This window comes from Buteo buteo, chromosome 10, assembly GCF_964188355.1.
Source record: "Buteo buteo chromosome 10, bButBut1.hap1.1, whole genome shotgun sequence".
NCBI lineage: Eukaryota > Metazoa > Chordata > Aves > Accipitriformes > Accipitridae > Buteo > Buteo buteo.
The window spans coordinates 500967-517413 of NC_134180.1; the positions used below are offsets into that span (position 1 = coordinate 500967).

General features: G+C 65.5%; 1 protein-coding gene and 1 long non-coding RNA gene across 2 annotated transcripts; one reads left to right on the top strand and one right to left on the bottom strand.

Moving 5' to 3' along the window:
• Nucleotides 1–4943, bottom strand: LOC142035369 (uncharacterized). The gene is made up of 3 exons (XR_012651873.1): nt 4917–4943; nt 986–1142; nt 1–605 (listed from the first exon to the last, which is right to left on the bottom strand). It is a non-coding gene; the product is annotated as an uncharacterized LOC142035369 (long non-coding RNA).
• Nucleotides 4944–5558: 615 nt separating this feature from the next.
• On the top strand, nt 5559–15323 carry FSTL3 (follistatin like 3). Its single transcript, XM_075037712.1, has 5 exons — nt 5559–5688; nt 8599–8784; nt 11744–11959; nt 13663–13890; nt 14005–15323. The coding sequence occupies exons 1-5, from the start codon at nt 5631–5633 to the stop codon at nt 14055–14057; spliced, it is 741 nt and encodes a 246-aa protein (XP_074893813.1). The 5' UTR covers nt 5559–5630; the 3' UTR covers nt 14058–15323.
• The last annotated feature ends 1124 nt before the right edge of the window (nt 15324–16447 follow it).

Consider the following 16447-nt stretch of genomic DNA (forward strand, 5'->3'; position numbering starts at 1 on the left):
CGGGGCTGCCCAGATGCAGCCTTGCTGGCCATGGTGGAGCCCTGCCGCCCCCTCACCCCTGCTCCCCCCCTGCGCCCACCCCCTGCGAGGCTCAGCCAGCCATGTGGGCAACAAGATCGTTTTGTAAGGAACTCATTAAGGCGGCTATAAATCTGTGTGTGCACAGACAGGAGAGATGGAAACCAGAGCCAACTGCAGGCCATAGAAAAGAGACATCTGTTCTTTCACTGAGAGGGGAAACACGCTTCGTCAGACACGGCTCCTTCTCCTGGGCTGGGCAGCAGGGTCCTGTGGGACAGGATGGGATGGGATGGGATGGGATGGGATGGGATGGGATGGGATGGGATGGGATGGGATGGGATGGGACAGGACATCCCTGCTGCCTCCTGGCTCTGGCCGCTGCCTTCCTGCGTCCCAGCCTTCCCGATTCCCACTCCACACTGCTTGCACCTCCTGGCTCCACGCTCCGGCATTTTCCTGGCAAGGGCAGAACCCAGAGCGCCTTCCATCCAACACGGGGCAGAGCTGGGGATGCCAGAACCAAAGATGCTTGGAAGAGAAGAGGTGTTGGGCGAGTGCGGCTCTTGCTGAGGGCAGCCAAAGCCCTGGAGAGCGGGAGGATGGCACTGAGGAGGGGAGACGGAGCAAACCCACCCTGGGATGATGCTTCCTGCCGCTCTGGGCCCTGCAGAGCACAGGGCGATGCCAGGTGCCAGCAGCAGGATGGGGGTCTGGGTCTCCCCCCCAGGTCCCCCCCAAAGGCCCAGCTGGGACCGACCACCCCAAGGGAGAGATGTGGAGAGGGAGAGGGCCCCGAGCAGCAGCAGCAGCAGCAAGGTCAGGGAGCAGCTCACACTCAGCTGAAACCAGAGAGCTGAGCGCCATCCTGATGGACTCACTGGCTGGGCGTGTGGAGGGGGTGCGGGCAGCAGAACAGATCCGGGCTTTAATTAAGCCTTTGACACAGTGCCTGGCGAAATCTTACCCGAGTAATGAAATCCAATTGCCTGAGATATGAGCACTTTTACAATACACTGAAAACTGGCAGGGAGATCATCAGCAAATGGCAGGGAGTCAGGCTGGGGGGGCTGCAGGAAGGGGCAGTGGGCGCCGCATCATTTAACCTCTTTCCTGCTGGCAGCCTGGAAGACAAGGTAAAGGTTAAGGTAAAGGTGCATTAATTAACTGCCCGGTTGATGCTGCATTAGGAGTCAGAGCCACGAGCCCAGCGGGGAGGGGAAAGACATGCTGCAAGAAGCTGTCTCGCGAGTCCGGGCGTTTGCAGGGTGCAGTCGGGGTGGCAGAAAGGCATTAGCAGGAGGGATCTGAGTTTGATCAGGAGTAAAACAGGCCGGGTGATCAGATTTGGAGGGGCAGGTCTTGGGAAGATATGCAAGCCACCCGCCCCCCTGCCCTCCCCACACGCAAACTCTCCCGCCCTGCCCTCCTTCATCTGCAGAAGTGGAAGTGTCCCAGGAACATGAAACGATTACTCGGCGAGGAGAATCCAGCTCAGCACTTCTTGGCATTTGTTCACGGCTTTTCATCTTCAAAGCTCCTTGCAAACATTAGCTAACTAATCCCTGCAACCCTCCTGTGAGATAGTGCAGGATCAAGCAGAGGAGCATTATCTCGCCACAGCAGATGGGGAAACTGAGGCACGGAGCGGTGACGCTGCTGCCCCGGGGCGCGGGGCGAAGCTACGTGTCAGCGCTGGGGGTGGAGTGTGGCCAGCCAGGCCATCGAGGTGCGGATCGCACCGCTCCGCCACTCTCTCCCCAACGCCGGTGATGCAGCCGTGAGCCATAAGCATCTCTCCGATTTACCCGGCTGGAGCCGTACGGACACGGTGGAGAAAATCCAGCCCCAGGGTCAGAGCTGCTGGCAGCAGCCCCGCACCTTGAAGGGCAGCTCCCCACCACTGCAGAGGGGCCCTGTGCTGAGGGGCTGCAGAGCCACTGCCATCCACAGCACCGGGGCCGTGCCTTCAGCTCACGTCTCGCACCAGCAACTCGCCACGTGCTCCGAGGGATGCTCGTGCAGGGGGAGACCGAGGCTCGGGTCGAGCTTTGCCTGGTTCCCGCTTGCTGGGTTCACTCTGTGCTCTAGTGCTGACCCTCGGCAGATCTCGAGCTGGCCCTGCCGCACCGAGCGCAGGTCCCGTCCCCGGGGGTTTCTGGGATCCTGCAGCCCCACAGCTACGCCTGAGCTCGGGGAGCGCCTCGGGCTGCGGAGCCCCCGGCCAGCAGCCCTGCTCCTCCCCACGGGTGCTGCTGGGGTGTTTGGCAGCATGTCTGCTTGCATGGGAGTAACTCGTGCATCCCGCTGCGACGGGGAGCGTACCGGGGCCGGGATTGCTTCGCTCCGAGGGGGAAGCGGCGACCAAAAGACATCCAAGGACCCGCCCAACGTCTGCCAGCGGATCCAGGCCATCAGTATGAAATCTCTGCTCTTTTGCCTGTGCCCTGACCCTGGGCTCTGTGAGAAACACTTCTCAGTTGAATGTCTTGTTGCAAATTGCAGCTCTAATTGGTTTAGCAGAGTTTAATTAGCCTGAACTGATGAGAGAGGCGAGATTCCCTCCTTAAAGGAGCCCAGCAGCTCAGGAGGAGAATGAAGTAGCCAGGGTTTTGGGCGGGAGGATGGTTGGCTCTTGAACCTCAGCCTGAAATCTTGCTGCAGCCCGAACCCTAGCGGGACGCTGCCTGACCCAGCACAATGCCAGCACCCAGACGGAAAGGTCAGATGTGAGGCTGCCATTCACCACGGCTGCAAAGAGCTCCTTTGTCCCCGCTCCAGCTCCTCCCGCCGCCCCCAGCCCCCTGCCCATGGGCTCCTTTGATTCTCCTCGGGTGCCGCTGCTGCGGCAGGGCTGGTTTCCCCGTGGTTCCCGGCCTGGCTCCTCTCCCCCCTCGCTGCGCGGGTGCTGCTGGGGCTCAGTTCCCGCCCGGGCCGTTCGTGGGAGCGGGGAAGCAGCATCACCCCACGTGCGGCAGACTGGTTGGTGGAGTTTTGCTCCCAGCTTTGCTTGAGAACCAGCCTTGGCCCCTGCCTCAGGCGTGACCGTGGGCACGTCGCTTCCCCGCCCCGCAGCAGGACGGCGCTTCCCAGGGCTGCCGGAGCCCCGGCCCGGGCAGGGGGCGAGCGGACCCCCCGGCACAGCTTTGCAGGGCGGCCTCGGCAGGGCTCCGAGCCCCCGGGCACCAGCAGGCCTTTGCGAGGCAGCGCCGAGTTACGCCGGCTCGGGGGAAGGAGCCCGACCCGCTTCCCTCCCGGCCTCCAGGCTCCTCCTGCCCCACGTCAGGCGGAGCGGGAGCCCGGCTGCTCCCTTCCAGATGCTGCTCCAGAGCGAGGTCCGACTCCTTCCCTGCCAGAGCCGGCCGGTTGTGCAACCCTGCTCGCAGCCAGGGAAAATCCCTTCCTGGCCTCCGCAAGCTCCTCTTGCATCCTGGAGCATGTGAGTGAGTGCATCACCACCCGCTCGCTCATTGAAATCCAGCTCGGGGATTTGGCTCCCCAGCCCTCTGCCCTTACATGGGCAATGGCTCCGAGACCGGCAGTGCGAGCCAGGGGTCACGCTGGCCCCGAACAGGGACGGGGGCAGAAGCAGCACTGGCCAGCACAGGGCCAGCACCACGCCAGGAGCCTACACAGCCGGGGGCTGCCGGCTCTGTCCTTCCCCCCGGCAGAGCAGAGCCTTCACCGTCCCTGGTGGCAGGGCTTCCCGCTCCGCACGCAACGCTGTCCAGAGGTGTCGTGGCACTGCAGGGCCCGAGGGCTGCTCCACTGAACCCCTGCGGTTTACACCAATGCCACCTGGAGTAAACCCAGCCCTCCCCATTCCCGTCCCTTCCCTGGGGGTGCAGGGGGCTGTGTGCGGAGAAGGGGAGGAAGATCCACCTTGGTGGACGGCCAGCCCGTTGCTCTTCCCTGGGACCCATCCTTAGGACAGAGGGAGGGATGGGGACGTGGTGGTGCCAGCGGACGCAACCGCTCTGCCTGCACTGGCTGCTGGCATCACGCCCTGCTCCCCCCCAGCCGTGGGACCGGGGCTGCTCCGTGTCTCACTGGACCAAAGCTGCATCCAGCCCCATCCCGCGCCAAAGCGAGCTGCTCATGCTGTGCTGGCACCAGCTTGAAGCGAGTAGGCTGCTGTCGGGCCGGAGGGGTGGTGTAAGGTCCCTGGCCGGGGCCGGGGCCCCTCTCCTGAAAGAGCCCGGCTCAGTTCTGCTGAAAACATGACCTCAGCTGAGGCCAGTGCAAAGGGTAAAATGTTCCTCAGCTGCACGGCTGGGAGATGGACACAGTTCACGGGGCTGGAGAAGGCCCCTGGGCGGCAGCAGGAGGAGTGGGCACAGGCAGAGCCAGTGTCCCCAGTGGTCTGCCCGGGGAGGGGGGTGACAGATGGGGGGCCCTGACTGCACCCCGACCCTCCTTGCAGACAGTGGGTGATCTCTTTGCAGTGGCATCAAGCAGGGAGCGAGGCCAAGCAAAGTCATGGAGCCTGACCTGCCTTGCCCTGGCCTCCCTGCAGCCCCGCTGCCTACCCCAGTCCTGCCGGGAACCCCCCAAAGCCTTGCAGCGCTGGCAGAGCCGTGGTTCCCCAGCCCAGGCCTGGCTGTGCGGGGTCCAGCACATGTTCGGGAGCCAGGACAGAGCAGCCCTCGCGGCGATGGGGACGTGCGGGAGGGCGGTGACGGTGTATGCTGCGGGGGGTACGTCCCCCCAGCTCTTCTCCTTCCCCTCCTCACCTCGCACGGCTCGCCCAGGCAAGGGCTCGCGTGGCTCGAGGCAGCGGGACCCAGCGATGCCTCAGTTTCCCTGCTGGTGCAGCGTGGGTGATGCCGGGCTGCCGGCGGTGCTGCGCTGGTGTGTAGGGGGCAAAGATGAAAGGGGCCGCATGACACAGACCTTACCGTAACTCTGCTGCCAGACGGGGCTGCTGCGGGGAGGAGGAGGAGGGTGGCGGGAGGAAGCAGACAGAGGGTTCACGCGAGGATGGGTGGGTAGGGAAGGAGCCGCGTGCGGGAGGGGCAGGATCGGGCAGGGGGGCTGCTCTGGGCAGCACCCAGGCCCCAGCGGTCCCCCACGCCTCGGGGTCTGCCGGGACACATCCCTGCTCTCTCTACCCCGGCCCCCGCTCCGCTGCTGGGCTCTGCCGCCTCTGCGCCCCGAGCACGGGGGGGCACCCCTAAACCTTCCCCTCCCCACCTCCATCCCAGTGCGGTCCAGCTGCGGGGTGCCGGCCCCTGCCCGCCCCGGGGGAACGCACGGACACATCCCCACCGCGACCCCCCCCCACCCTCGCCCACGCGGCACCCGCAGGCGGTGACGAGCAGACCCTCGCCGCCCCCCCCCGCTCTCACCGACGCCCCCGCACCCCCCGCTTGCCCCCCAACTCACAGCCCCCCCATCCCCTCGCCCCCCCCCCACTTTGCCCCCCAACTTCCACCCCCGCCCCGCTGCCCCCGCCCCCGGCCGCGGCCCCCCCCCGCCGCCGCCGCCCCGCCCGGTGATTCACGCCGCCCCGCCGCTTTATAGCGCCGCCGGCCCCGCCGCCGCCTCACAGGCAACAGGTCGCCGGAGCGTCCCGGCCCCGTCCCGGCCCGTCCCGCCGCCCCGGCCCGGCCATGCCGCTGCGGCTGGCGCTCTGCCTGCTCGCCCTCTGCAGCCCCGCCGCCGCGCACGGTAAGTGCCGCCCGGGGCGGTGGGGGGGGTGTCCCGGCGGCGTGGGGTTTTGGGGGGGGGGGGCCGCACCGGGGCAGCCGCTCCCGCCGGGGCCGCTCCGCCCGCCGCCCCGGGCCGTCGGTGCCGCCGCTCCCCGCCGCGCCCGGCCCGGCCCCGCCGGCAGGTGCTTGGGGCGGCCCGGCCCGGGGTCCCGGCGCCGTTACCGCGCTCCGCCCCCCCCCACCGGACACCGCTGACCCCCCCTCCCCGTCCCTCCCGGCAGCCGCCGCCCCGGCCGGGGGTGGGGGGGTGTGCGCGTGTGTGTGTGTGTGTCCGCGGGGCCGGGCTGTCGGTGGCAGAAACCCGTTTTACCGGGAGGCGCGCGGGTGCCGGGCGCTGGCGGAGCAGCGGCTGCTGCCCGGTGCCCCGGTGCCCGGCAGTGCCGCTCGGGTGGCCCCCGGTGCCCGGCTGTCCCTCCAGCAGGCTCGGTCCCGGGGCCGCCGCGGCGGGAGCCAGCGCCCGGGGTCCCGCACGGCCCCGCTGCCACGTCCCGTATCGTGGCAGTGCCGGTGCCCGACCCCCGCACCCCGGCGTGCCCTGGGGTGGGGGCGACCGGCGCAACAGCCCGGCCGGCCCCGCCAGCCCCCCGCAGAGCTGCCGGGACGGCTGCCCGGGAGGTGACGGGGGGGGGGTCCCTCTTTCTCCCCGGGCTGCGAGGGGGGAGCGGGAGAGCCGCGCCGGGGAGCTTTGCGAGCCGGGTGGGAAGAGCTGGGAACGGCGGCCGGTTCGTGATCTGGGTGTGGAGTTTGCAGCTTGAACCCCTCCCGGTTCAGCTGACCGTGCTGGCAGCTCTTGCGGGCGCTTGGGAGGCATCCGGGCTTTTTGGTAGCTGTTCCCTCGCAGGGGAGCCGTCCTGGCACCCAGGCTGTCCGGGACCCCGGTCCGGGGCTCCAGCAGCCCTTCCCAGCGCTGCCGAGCCGTGGCTCCCGGTGTCGGTTCTCCCGCAGCAGTGCTGGCGTTTCCGTCTTCCCCATCACGCGATGCCCTGTGTCCCCATCGCTCTCCGCCAAGCGTGGGCAGGAGCCGTCCGTGCTCCCTGGGTAGCAGCAGGTCAGGATGCCCCGAAGCCGGGGGAGGCTCCCACGAGGCCCCTCGTGCTGCTGTGGACACCAGGATTGTGTTTGGCATCGCCCCAGCCTGCGGGATTTCTGCTTGCTGCTTCGCAGGGTCGAGTACAAGTGCTGCAAGGCCCCGGGCAGGGACATGCCGTGTCCCCCTGGCCAGAGTCCGGGTCCTCCGGCTGCGCTGAGCGTGGGAGCGCCGCACCCTTGTGGCTGAAGCACCAGGGAAACCCTGAGGATGGGGCACCCCAAGAACCCCACGCTGGCCCCTGTGGCCCACAACCACCTTGCTCCACTTGCAGGGTGGGTGGGCTCCGTCCCCCTGCCCAGGGTGTGTTGCTTGTCAGCATTCCTGCACCCCAGCATGGCTTGGGAGGTGGTGGGTGCCCCGCTGCTGCCGGCCAGGGGTGCACCCCAGAGACCAGACGTGTGGACAGGTTGTGCGTGGATCTGTCCCACTGCAGGTGGGATCACCCTGCACGTGGCTGTACCCACGGGCAACAGTTGTGGGGCAAGCACGGTACAAAGCCAGGACACAGCTCCCAGGGAGCTTGGTACTGTGGAGGAATTGGGGCCACGGGGTGTTGTAAAGGAAAAATGGGCTTGAAAAAGCAATTGGACAAATCCATGGAGTATAAACCCACCGTTGGCAGAGGTGTATTGGCCTGGCTGATGCTTCCAGAGGAGTCCAGGCCCCTGGTTCCTGCAGCCTGAAGGTTTGCTCCATCCATGGCTGCCCTGCAGAGCTGCTGCTGGCTGCAGCTGGGCTGGGAGCCCCACATGCTTTTGGCTGAACCAAAATCGGGTGCATGGGAGGGAGTGGGAGGACACCTGGGGTCCGAGGCAGGTGCTGACTCTGCTTTGGGGCAGGGTGAATCTCTACTTTGGAGGGGAGCCACTCCAGCCTGGTACCAGCAGGATCCGTCCCTTCCCCCATCCCTCCCTCACATCTTTAGCCGTTTAACAAACCTCAAACGCAGCTAATGAGAGCATAAACCCAAATAAGCGTCAGAAGAGGCTGGTTTGCAGAGGCGGAAATTGCAAAGGAATCACTCACAAAAAAAAAATAACTGATTCGCTCGTGGGGTTAAGGAACAAACAGGCTTTTGACTCAGAAAGATCCGATGCCGCTGGGCTGGCCCCATCCCAAGGGCTGTGTCAAGTGCCCTGTTCTCCAGCCGGTGGCTCAGATGCTCCTCGCAGAGGCCGTGGGTGTCAGGCCCTGACGCCACGGGGATGGTCCCTGTCCATCTGTGGGGCTGCTGGTGCACACAGGAGGATCCAGCCCTCGCAGCGTGGGCGCCCACCGGCCCCACCCTGCCCGTCCTCCCTGGGCTGAAGCCTCCCCTCTGTGGGGTCAGGCGGAAATTAGGCAGGGAGAGCAGGGCAAGGGGGTAAGCTGCAAGCCCAGACCCTGCCCTGACGCCTGGGCATCTTCCAGAGCATCGCTTGTGAGTGCTGAGATAACTGGTACGTCCCTGTGGTCCCAGTGCTGGGTTTGGAGCCTGTCGGCCAGGGAGCTGGGCTGCCAGCAGCCCAGGGCGTTGGGGCAGCAGCGTGGGCACAGAGCTGCTGCGCTGTGTCAGGAACTCATGGGGACGCCCGCTCTGGGACAGTGCTTGTGCCACGGGAGAGGTGGGAGCCGGCACAGAGCATCTTTAGGTTCCCCAACTCACCCCATGCTGGCCCTTCCCGGGCACCGGTGCAGTCCCCGTGCCTCTGCCCCGTGGGTAGCCCAGCCGGGGTTTCGCTGCCCTTCGCGCGGTGGCCCAGTGCAGTGGGGAACCCTCACCCTCTGCCCTCTCTGCAGGTGGGATCTGCTGGCTGCAGCAGGGGAAGGAGGCCAAGTGCACCATGATCCTGAAGACGGGAGTGACGTGGGAGGAATGCTGTGCCAATGGCAACGTGGACGTGGCCTGGTCTAATTACACCTACCCGGGCAACAAGATCAGCCTGCTGGGCTTCCTGGGGCTGGTGACCTGCCACCCCTGCAAAGGTAAGCGTGGCTGTGGGGCAAGTGGGCAGCTGTGGGGCTGAGCTCTGCTCGGGGAGGGTGCTCGGAGCCCGCAGCTCCAGGTGAAGCAGCAGCGATGGGGCTGGGCTGCCCCTCACCAGGCAGGGCTCTCCAGTGCCCTCCTGGGCTGTCCCAGACAGCCCAGGGACCCCAGAGACCGCTGACCCCATGCTCCTGCTGCTGCGGCTCCAGGATGGATGCTGCCATGGGGCCAGGGCTTGCGGGACACCTTCCATCCCCCGGCAGCTCGTGTTTTGTGTGTATTTTTGTTCCCCCTGTGGAGTGGGGTGTGTGACCTGGGTCTTGGCTGGGCAGCCCAAGTGCAAGGAGCCGAGCTGGGGCTCCCTGTTTCCAGGTTAACTCTGCTGTGGCTGGGGCCTCCTGCCCCTGCCCTCGCCAGGTCTGCTCAGAGGAAAACTTCTTAAGTTTGGTTTTGTTTTTTTTTTTTTTTTTAAGGAAAAAAGATCTATTTCTTTCCCTCTGCTCCCCCTTCCTCCTCCCAGCCTGTGTGTGAAATGGCTTTATGTAACGGGCAGTTCCAGAAGTGGAAACTCTCCAGCTGTGAGTTCCAGCCCCACCAGATGTTTTGGCGTGCGCCAGAGGCGCGGATCCCCCAGTCGCACTTGCGTGGCTGTGTGAGAACATGCTCGAGGACCTGCTGACCGCAGTAGGCAGGAGCAGGTCTTTGAAAGGTCATGTCGTTATTTGCTTAAAGGGGGAAAAAATGGTTCTTAACAAGACAGCTTCTTCCAGCCCCTCTGCACCCCCTGGCACTGCCACCCTGGTTGCTCCTCAGCCCTGTCCTGGCATGGCTGGGGGTTGCACCCTCTGCCAGCTGAAACCTGAGTGAGGTTCTGGCCCTGACTTTCTGCCCCATCTCTCACCATGGGCCCAGCCCTGCGGTGGCTGGGCAGGCTGGCCCCACTCAGCGGGTGCCAGTAGCGCCGGGACCCTCTCCAGGGGCTGGCTGGGGGGCGCAGCTCCCCCGTGGCTCATCCCAGGGGTCTGCCCTCTCCTCTGCGGGGAGACTGGTGGACATGGGGGGCTGTCGGTGGCCACAGACTGCAGTGGAGGCTGTGGCTTCTGGAGATCGTTGGGGTCTGGGAGCAGGACCTTTACTGAAACCACTGGAGAGCCCGGCCGGCACGTAGACCACAACTCCCCACCCTTCAGAAAGCCCCTGCCTGTCCCATCCAGATGGAGCTGGTGCTGCTCCCCACCGGGCTCCAGTGAGCCGGAGGCCTTGGAAAAGGGAGGATGAGACGAGCTGCGCTCCCGCTCCCTGGGCTCGCGGGGCTGGGAGAGGTTACTCCAGGATAAAGTGGGCTGCAGCCACCAGCCCTGCGCCAGCAGCCGGGGCGGCCGAGCCCCGCGGGAAGGTGCTGGCCAGACCCCGGGGGCTCTGCAATGGGTCTCCAGTGAGGAGGCGAAATTCCTGGCTCCAGCTGCTGGGGACACGGTGTCCCCCCCAGGGACCCAGTGCAGGGCGGGAGAGCCAGGCTGCAGGGTCGGGGTCACGGGCAGATGGTCCAACTACCTCCCTCCCTTGCTGAGACAGTCTGGACATGGCTGGACCCTGCTGTGCCGGCGGCAGCATCCCAGAGTGGAGGGTGACGAGGGTCGCACTTGCTCCGGCAGCCCTGGGTCACGGGGCCATGCCCCTCTGTCCTGGGGTCTCGTTCCTGTGGCTCTCTGCAAAGATGCTGCTGGAGCTCAGCCTGCCGCTCTCCCCTTCCCTTGGACAGGCCCCAGCTATGGAAATCACGGAGCAAACTGGGAAACTATCTCCCACCAGGGAATTTCCCCTGGGGAGAACCGGGCCAAGCAGACAGGGAATTTCCCCCTCCTCCTCCTCCTCACCCCCGCTGTCTCCCAAAGTGACCCGTCTCCCGCAGGGAAATCCCCATCTGTACTTCCCAAGAGCTCCCAGCACACACCCTGTCTGCGGGGATCCCTCCTGCCTGGGGGTGAATCCCTGTCTTGGGATGTTTCTCAGTCCTGCCCACCCTTCCTCCCTGCAGGTGCTGAGGGGTCCCTGCATCCACAGGCAGCCCCGCACCCCCCAACTCCCAGCATCGCCCGCATCCCAGGGGGTGAAGGGTCCCTTTGGGTTGAGGGCTATGTGCGTGCTTTGTGGGGGCAAGGGGCTTCCCACCGCCCCAGCCAGAGCCCCCATCCCTGCCTTGGGCTAGGTGCTGACCCTTTTGCCTCTCCCCGCGGAGGCAGCAGCGTCCGGGACAGGCCCCTTCTCGGAGCCGGCGGCCCCTCTCTGTCCCCGCCGGCACGGGCACAGCCCCGGAGCAGCTCCGGGCACTGGCGGGACCCTCTGAACCCAGCCCCTGTGCTGGCCGGGAGGCGACCCGGGGGACAAAGCAGGCAGCTGTCTGGGGATCTGCGCTCGCTGCTGCGTCCCGCTCTTGTGTTCAAGTCACGGAGGCCCGGAGCAAAACAGGGCTGGGTATTGTCTGGTGGAAGCGGCGTTCTTGATTGCCCAGACAACTCGCGAAGCCCAGTTCCTTCTGGAGGAGCTGGGGCCTTGCAGAGATAGATTTTCCATTGCACAAGAAAAAGAAATGTCTCCTTCCCAAAAAAAAAAAAAACAAAAAAAACCATAGAAATGAGTTAGCTGGTGCTGAGTGGAGGGCCGGGGCTCTGGCTGGGGCGAGTGCTGGATGATCGTGCTGAGCTCCAGCCAAGGACCTGCTCCTTGGCGGAGCTGAGCAGATCCAGATGCTGCTCAGGGCAGCTCGGCATCGAGCGTGCGTGTTGTGACTCCGGGAGGGATTCTGGACCCCGAGGGCTGATGCTGGCCCCGTCCTGGTCGGTGTCACCCTGCGTGGCCGTGGGGCCAGGGTGCCAGCCAGGCTGGGCAGGATGGATCCTTCCCTCGTGGTGGGCAGCCGGTGCCGCATCCTCACGTGCCGCTCCCCTCTGTCCCCAGAGAGCTGCGAGGGGGTGGTGTGCGGCCCCGACAAGGTCTGCAAGATGAAGCATGGGCGTCCCCAGTGCGCCTGTGCCCCCGACTGCTCCAGCCTGCCCCGCAAGCTGCAGGTCTGCGGCTCCGACGGCTACACCTACCGAGACGAGTGCGACCTGCTGACGGCCAAGTGCAGAGACCACCCCGACCTCGAAGTGATGTACCAGGGCAAATGCAAAAGTAGGTCTGGTCGTGCCCCCCCACCCCTTTTCGTCCCGTCCCCTGTGGCTCTCGTGTTCCCAGCTCCGCGTGGGACCGGTCCAAGCTGCGCCCGTGTGGAAAGAGGTGAACGGCAGCGCGGCTGCCCGGACCGAGGTGCTCTCCAGCTCTCATGGCGCACCGCAAGCCGCTCTGGTGCGGAGAAGGGTCACCCTGCTGTGTTGTACTAGTGTGTCCGGGCGCATCCTCCCCTCTCCTTCCCGGGAAGCCGGATCTCCCCCATTCTCCCTGCCACAGGCAGCGTGTCCCAGGGAGGAGCCGTCCACGCAGCCGGCTGCACCAGCACGGCGTGGAGGGTTTGTAACCGGTGCCTGGCCCTGGCTGTGCCCAGGGAGGGAAGGTCTGTCCCAGCTCAGGGCTTCGCCTGCGGCACGCGGGGCTCCGTGCACGGTGAGGGGGCATTGCTCCTCAGCCAGCCTGGTGCTGATGGGTGCCAGCGGCCCCTGGCCTGTGGGGGAGTCGCATCCCCTCAGCATTGCCCTCACTGCGCTCCGAGCTGGCACCCACCCGGCTGGCAGCCCAGGGCCCTGGCCTGGCCACCCCGGCGGGGATGCAGCGGCGAAGCCGCCTGTGATGCCGACACAGCCTGTCAGTGCAATGGGGGTTTAGCCTCGCCGCGGGCTGAGGAATAGCAGTCCGTAAAATGTCAGTTACAAACATCAAGCCCCGTTTTTTGTTTTGTTAAAGAGAGCAGCAATCCTCCTTGCCCTGCCAAGAACTGTCAGAATTATTATGATTATTTTTGCCAGCCCTCCTCTCTGAAATGCTTTGCCTGTCAAGCTCTGGACTGCACAGGGAAATGTGGGGCAAGAAATGTGAGTTGCGAGCTGGGAGTTGCAGATGCCAAATCTCCTTCCAATCCGGCAGGGAAAGAGAGGAAGGCGGAGGGACGGCGTTGCAAAGTGTTTACGGCGTCCGGGGAGTGCCGCGGGTCCTGCCGTGCCCCCGCTGCTGCTGCGGGGTTATGCTGGGACGGGGCGGGGGGGGTGCTACGGGGCCGGCAGGCTATGCAGACCCTGGGGTTTTGCTGGCAGATGGGGGGTGCCCAAGCCCCCCCTGCTCTGCGCCAGCCCGGCAGAGCTCTGCGCAGGGCCTGATCCCATCCCCGCAGGCTCCCGCCGCCCCCGTGCACCCTCGCTCGCAGGGCTGGGCCGGGTCCAGGGTGACCCTGCCCTTCCCCTCTTGCCGGGGCGTGCGCGGCGTGGCGGCTGCCAGCCTGGCCAGAGTGGACGCCGCTCCCCCTGCCAAGGCACCTGCGTGGGGCCGCTCACAGCGGCCAGGTCCCACCGCGCCAAGCCGGGCTCAGCCCCACGCGCTCGGGCTCTCCAGCTGGACGTCAGCTTCCCCCCCCGTGCGGCGAGGCTCCGGCCGGGGCCGTGCCCAAGGGCTGCGGGGCCACGCGGTCCCTCGCACCCGGGACGTTGGCCCCTGCCGGCTCCCGTCCTCGGGAGCGGTGGTGATGGGGGAGCTTGGGACCCTCCAGCCCCCAGCTCCACTCCGACCCCCGGTAGCTGAAGGTGGGAGGGGGCCTGAGCTGCCTGGGTTTCTCTGGGAGGGGACGCCCGCTGCCCGCCTGGGTCGGAGGAGCCACGGGAGGAGGACGGGCATCCCTGGCTCACCCTGGCCGGGGAGGCTCAGCCGTGGCTGCGTGTGCTTCCCCGCAGAGTCCTGCTCCAGCGTGGTGTGCCCTGGCACCCACACCTGCGTGGTGGACCAGACGGGCAGCGCCCACTGCGTGATGTGCCGGACGGCTCCCTGCCCCGAGCCCACCAGCCTGGACCATGCCCTCTGCGGCAACAACAACGTCACCTACCCCTCGGCGTGCCACCTCCGGCGGGCCACCTGCCACCGCGGCCGCTCCATCGGCGTGCGTCACTACGGGAGCTGCTCGGGTGAGCGGGGCGATCCGGGCGCGGGCGGTGGGGGGAGCGGGCTCGGACCCCCAGCGCCTGGCCCTCCCTCGCACCCCCCTCACCGCTTCTCCCCCTGTCCCGCTCCGTTTCCAGCTGTGGCCAAATTCTCCCCGGAGACGGACAACGCGGAAGAGAACTACGTGTGAATCCTCCCTCGCCGCGAGGCCGGACCCAGGAGACAGGGGCATTATGTGTATATTGTACAAACCATATACCTGATATTTATTAAGATAAAAAGATCCTTATTTATACCTGTGTATGTTATGCAGTCGCAGGGGGCCCGATTCTCGGTCCTGCCAGCCGGGAAGCAGGGGAGGGGGCTCCCAGCCCGCGCGGTGGAGTGATGCTGAGCCGTGCCGGGGATGCTCCGGTGCACGCCCGGTGTCCGGCAGAGCTCTGCGCTGGCCAGCGCCCGCTCCCGGTGCTCGTACAGCCCTTCCTCGCGGCCGGCGCAGCGCTGAGGGGGTGTCCGTGCTGCAGCGCGTTGGGCCCCCCCACGTGTCCTTGGCCAGCAGCCCTGGGCCTATTTATTTTTGGATTGAATTCTCGGTACTCTGCTGACGTTTCTGGCCGGGACCTTGAGGTCTAGAGGGAATCTGCGCTTTCGCTTTCCCCGGAGGGGCTCAGCCCCAGCTGCCAGCGGCAGGAAAGGCAGCACGGCGCTGCATCAGATTGGAGATAGATAGATATATATTTTTATATATATATAAAAAATATATATATGTATGTTATTTTCTCCTAAAGTTTTAGCATGTGTATGTTAAAACGGATTTTAGTTTAGGTTTTCCTGGGCCCGTTCAGACCAGGCTGCCGCCCATCTTTGGAGGCAACGCCGGTGCCCAGAGGGCTGGTGCGATGGCGGCCAGGCAGCGCTGCCCACCATGGGCCATGGCAGCCCTGACCGGGGGGCACGACCGACCCCCCCAGGCCCACCCAGCCCACCGCTGCTGTAGGTGCCCCTGCCCGGGGGCCAGCCTGCCCAGAGCCCTCTTCATCCCTCCCTGCCAAAACCGCTTTGAAAGCAGCCGTGACTGCCGGGGGATCTGGGGGGCCGTGGCTCCCGGAGGCATTTCCAGGGCTGGTGCTGGGTGAAGCGGCCACGCGGTGCCCCGGGACGGTGCTTGGCTCCCGATCCCACTGCAGAGCTGCCGTGGGGGTGTGGGGCTGGGGTGGCCGTAGGGAGCACAGCTTGGCGGAGGGGGACAGGAGAGAGGCGATGGTCCTGCCTGCCCCACCCCGGGGACCCCCAGCCCAGCTCCCCCTCTGCTGCGCAGCCCTGGCCCCCGCCTGCCCCCGCCCCCTGCTCTGTTGACACCGTCTGTATTTATTTTTACTTCTCTCATTTTGTGTGTTGTCACCTGTGTAAATACCATCTCATCTCTGACACCAAGAAGCTATTGCCTTTATATAAATATCATATATATATATATAAAAATACCCTATTTTCTATTTTTGTATGATTGCATTCTGATTCCTGAGGCAGATGCTATGGGAACATATACATTTCCTATTCGGTATTGTTAGGGACATTTTATGGCTGTGTTACAATTTGGATTATTATTAAAAAAAAATAAACAGTGCTGCGGGTCCAACTTTGTTCAGGAGGTTCTGGGGCCACAGGAGGCGGCTGTGTCCCCTGGGGCTGTTTCACACGGGGCTGTGCTACCCGCAGCATTGCTGCTTGCCCCCTCACAGGGGGTCTGGGGGTCAAGGCAGGCGTGGGCAAAGGGATGTGGGGGCACCTGGGGTGGGAGAGCCCCTGGAAGCAGGTAAGAAGCTTGGCCCTGGTCCTGGGCTGCGTCTGCTTCAGCTTTGGCACTGGGGTTTTTCCAGCCCAGCTGAGGCCGCTCTCTGCAGCGGGAGGAAAGGGGAGAGCGAGGAAGAGCAAACAGCAACCAGCAACGCAGATAAATCTGTTCCCAATATCAGGCTGTGCCATGAGGGTTTGGTATTTCACAAAACAATTCCTGCCATTAATTGGGTCCTGATGTGCGATGCTTCCCTGGCGGTGGGAGCCCGGGCGGCAGCCTGCGGCTTGGCGCTCTGAGCTCAACAGGAGCCGCTGCCGGTTCCCCCTCGGCCGTGTCCCCTGTGCCAGGGTCCGGCATGGCACAGCCCCCAGACCCTGCTGAGCCTCGTGTGGGTCAAGTGCTTCCCAGCCTGGGCCTGGCTCAGGACCTGCCCCGTGGACGGGCTCCGGCACAGCCCCGACAGCAGCGGGGGGCTCCTGGGACCAGGAGACCCCCCCGGACCTGGGTGGGGGGTTTCCACAGGGGAAACTGAGGCACCGTGAAGCGAGGAGGGGGAAACGAGACCTTTGCTCCTGGCCGGTACCCAGCACCCTCAGCCCTCCCTGTGGTCCGGAAGGGAGCTGAGCATCGTGTGGGATCTGGCCCAGGCTGCAGACTGGTTTGAGCCTGGGCGTCTCGTGCACCCCGGAGTTGCGCTGAGCCCGGCCGGGCACCGCTGCCAGGCAGTGGCATCTCAACCCAGGGTGGGCACGGCGGGCGCTCTCCTGCAGCCCCTCTCTCCCCGC

Bases quoted from the DNA above. Each gene is read 5' to 3' on its own strand.
- FSTL3 (XM_075037712.1), top strand. From the start codon at position 5,631: ATGCCGCTGCGGCTGGCGCTCTGCCTGCTCGCCCTCTGCAGCCCCGCC. The intron at 8,785-11,743 runs GTAAGCGTGGCT...CTCTGTCCCCAG, and splicing joins GACCTGCCACCCCTGCAAAG to AGAGCTGCGAGGGGGTGGTG. The intron at 13,891-14,004 runs GTGAGCGGGGCG...CTCCGTTTCCAG, and splicing joins TCACTACGGGAGCTGCTCGG to CTGTGGCCAAATTCTCCCCG.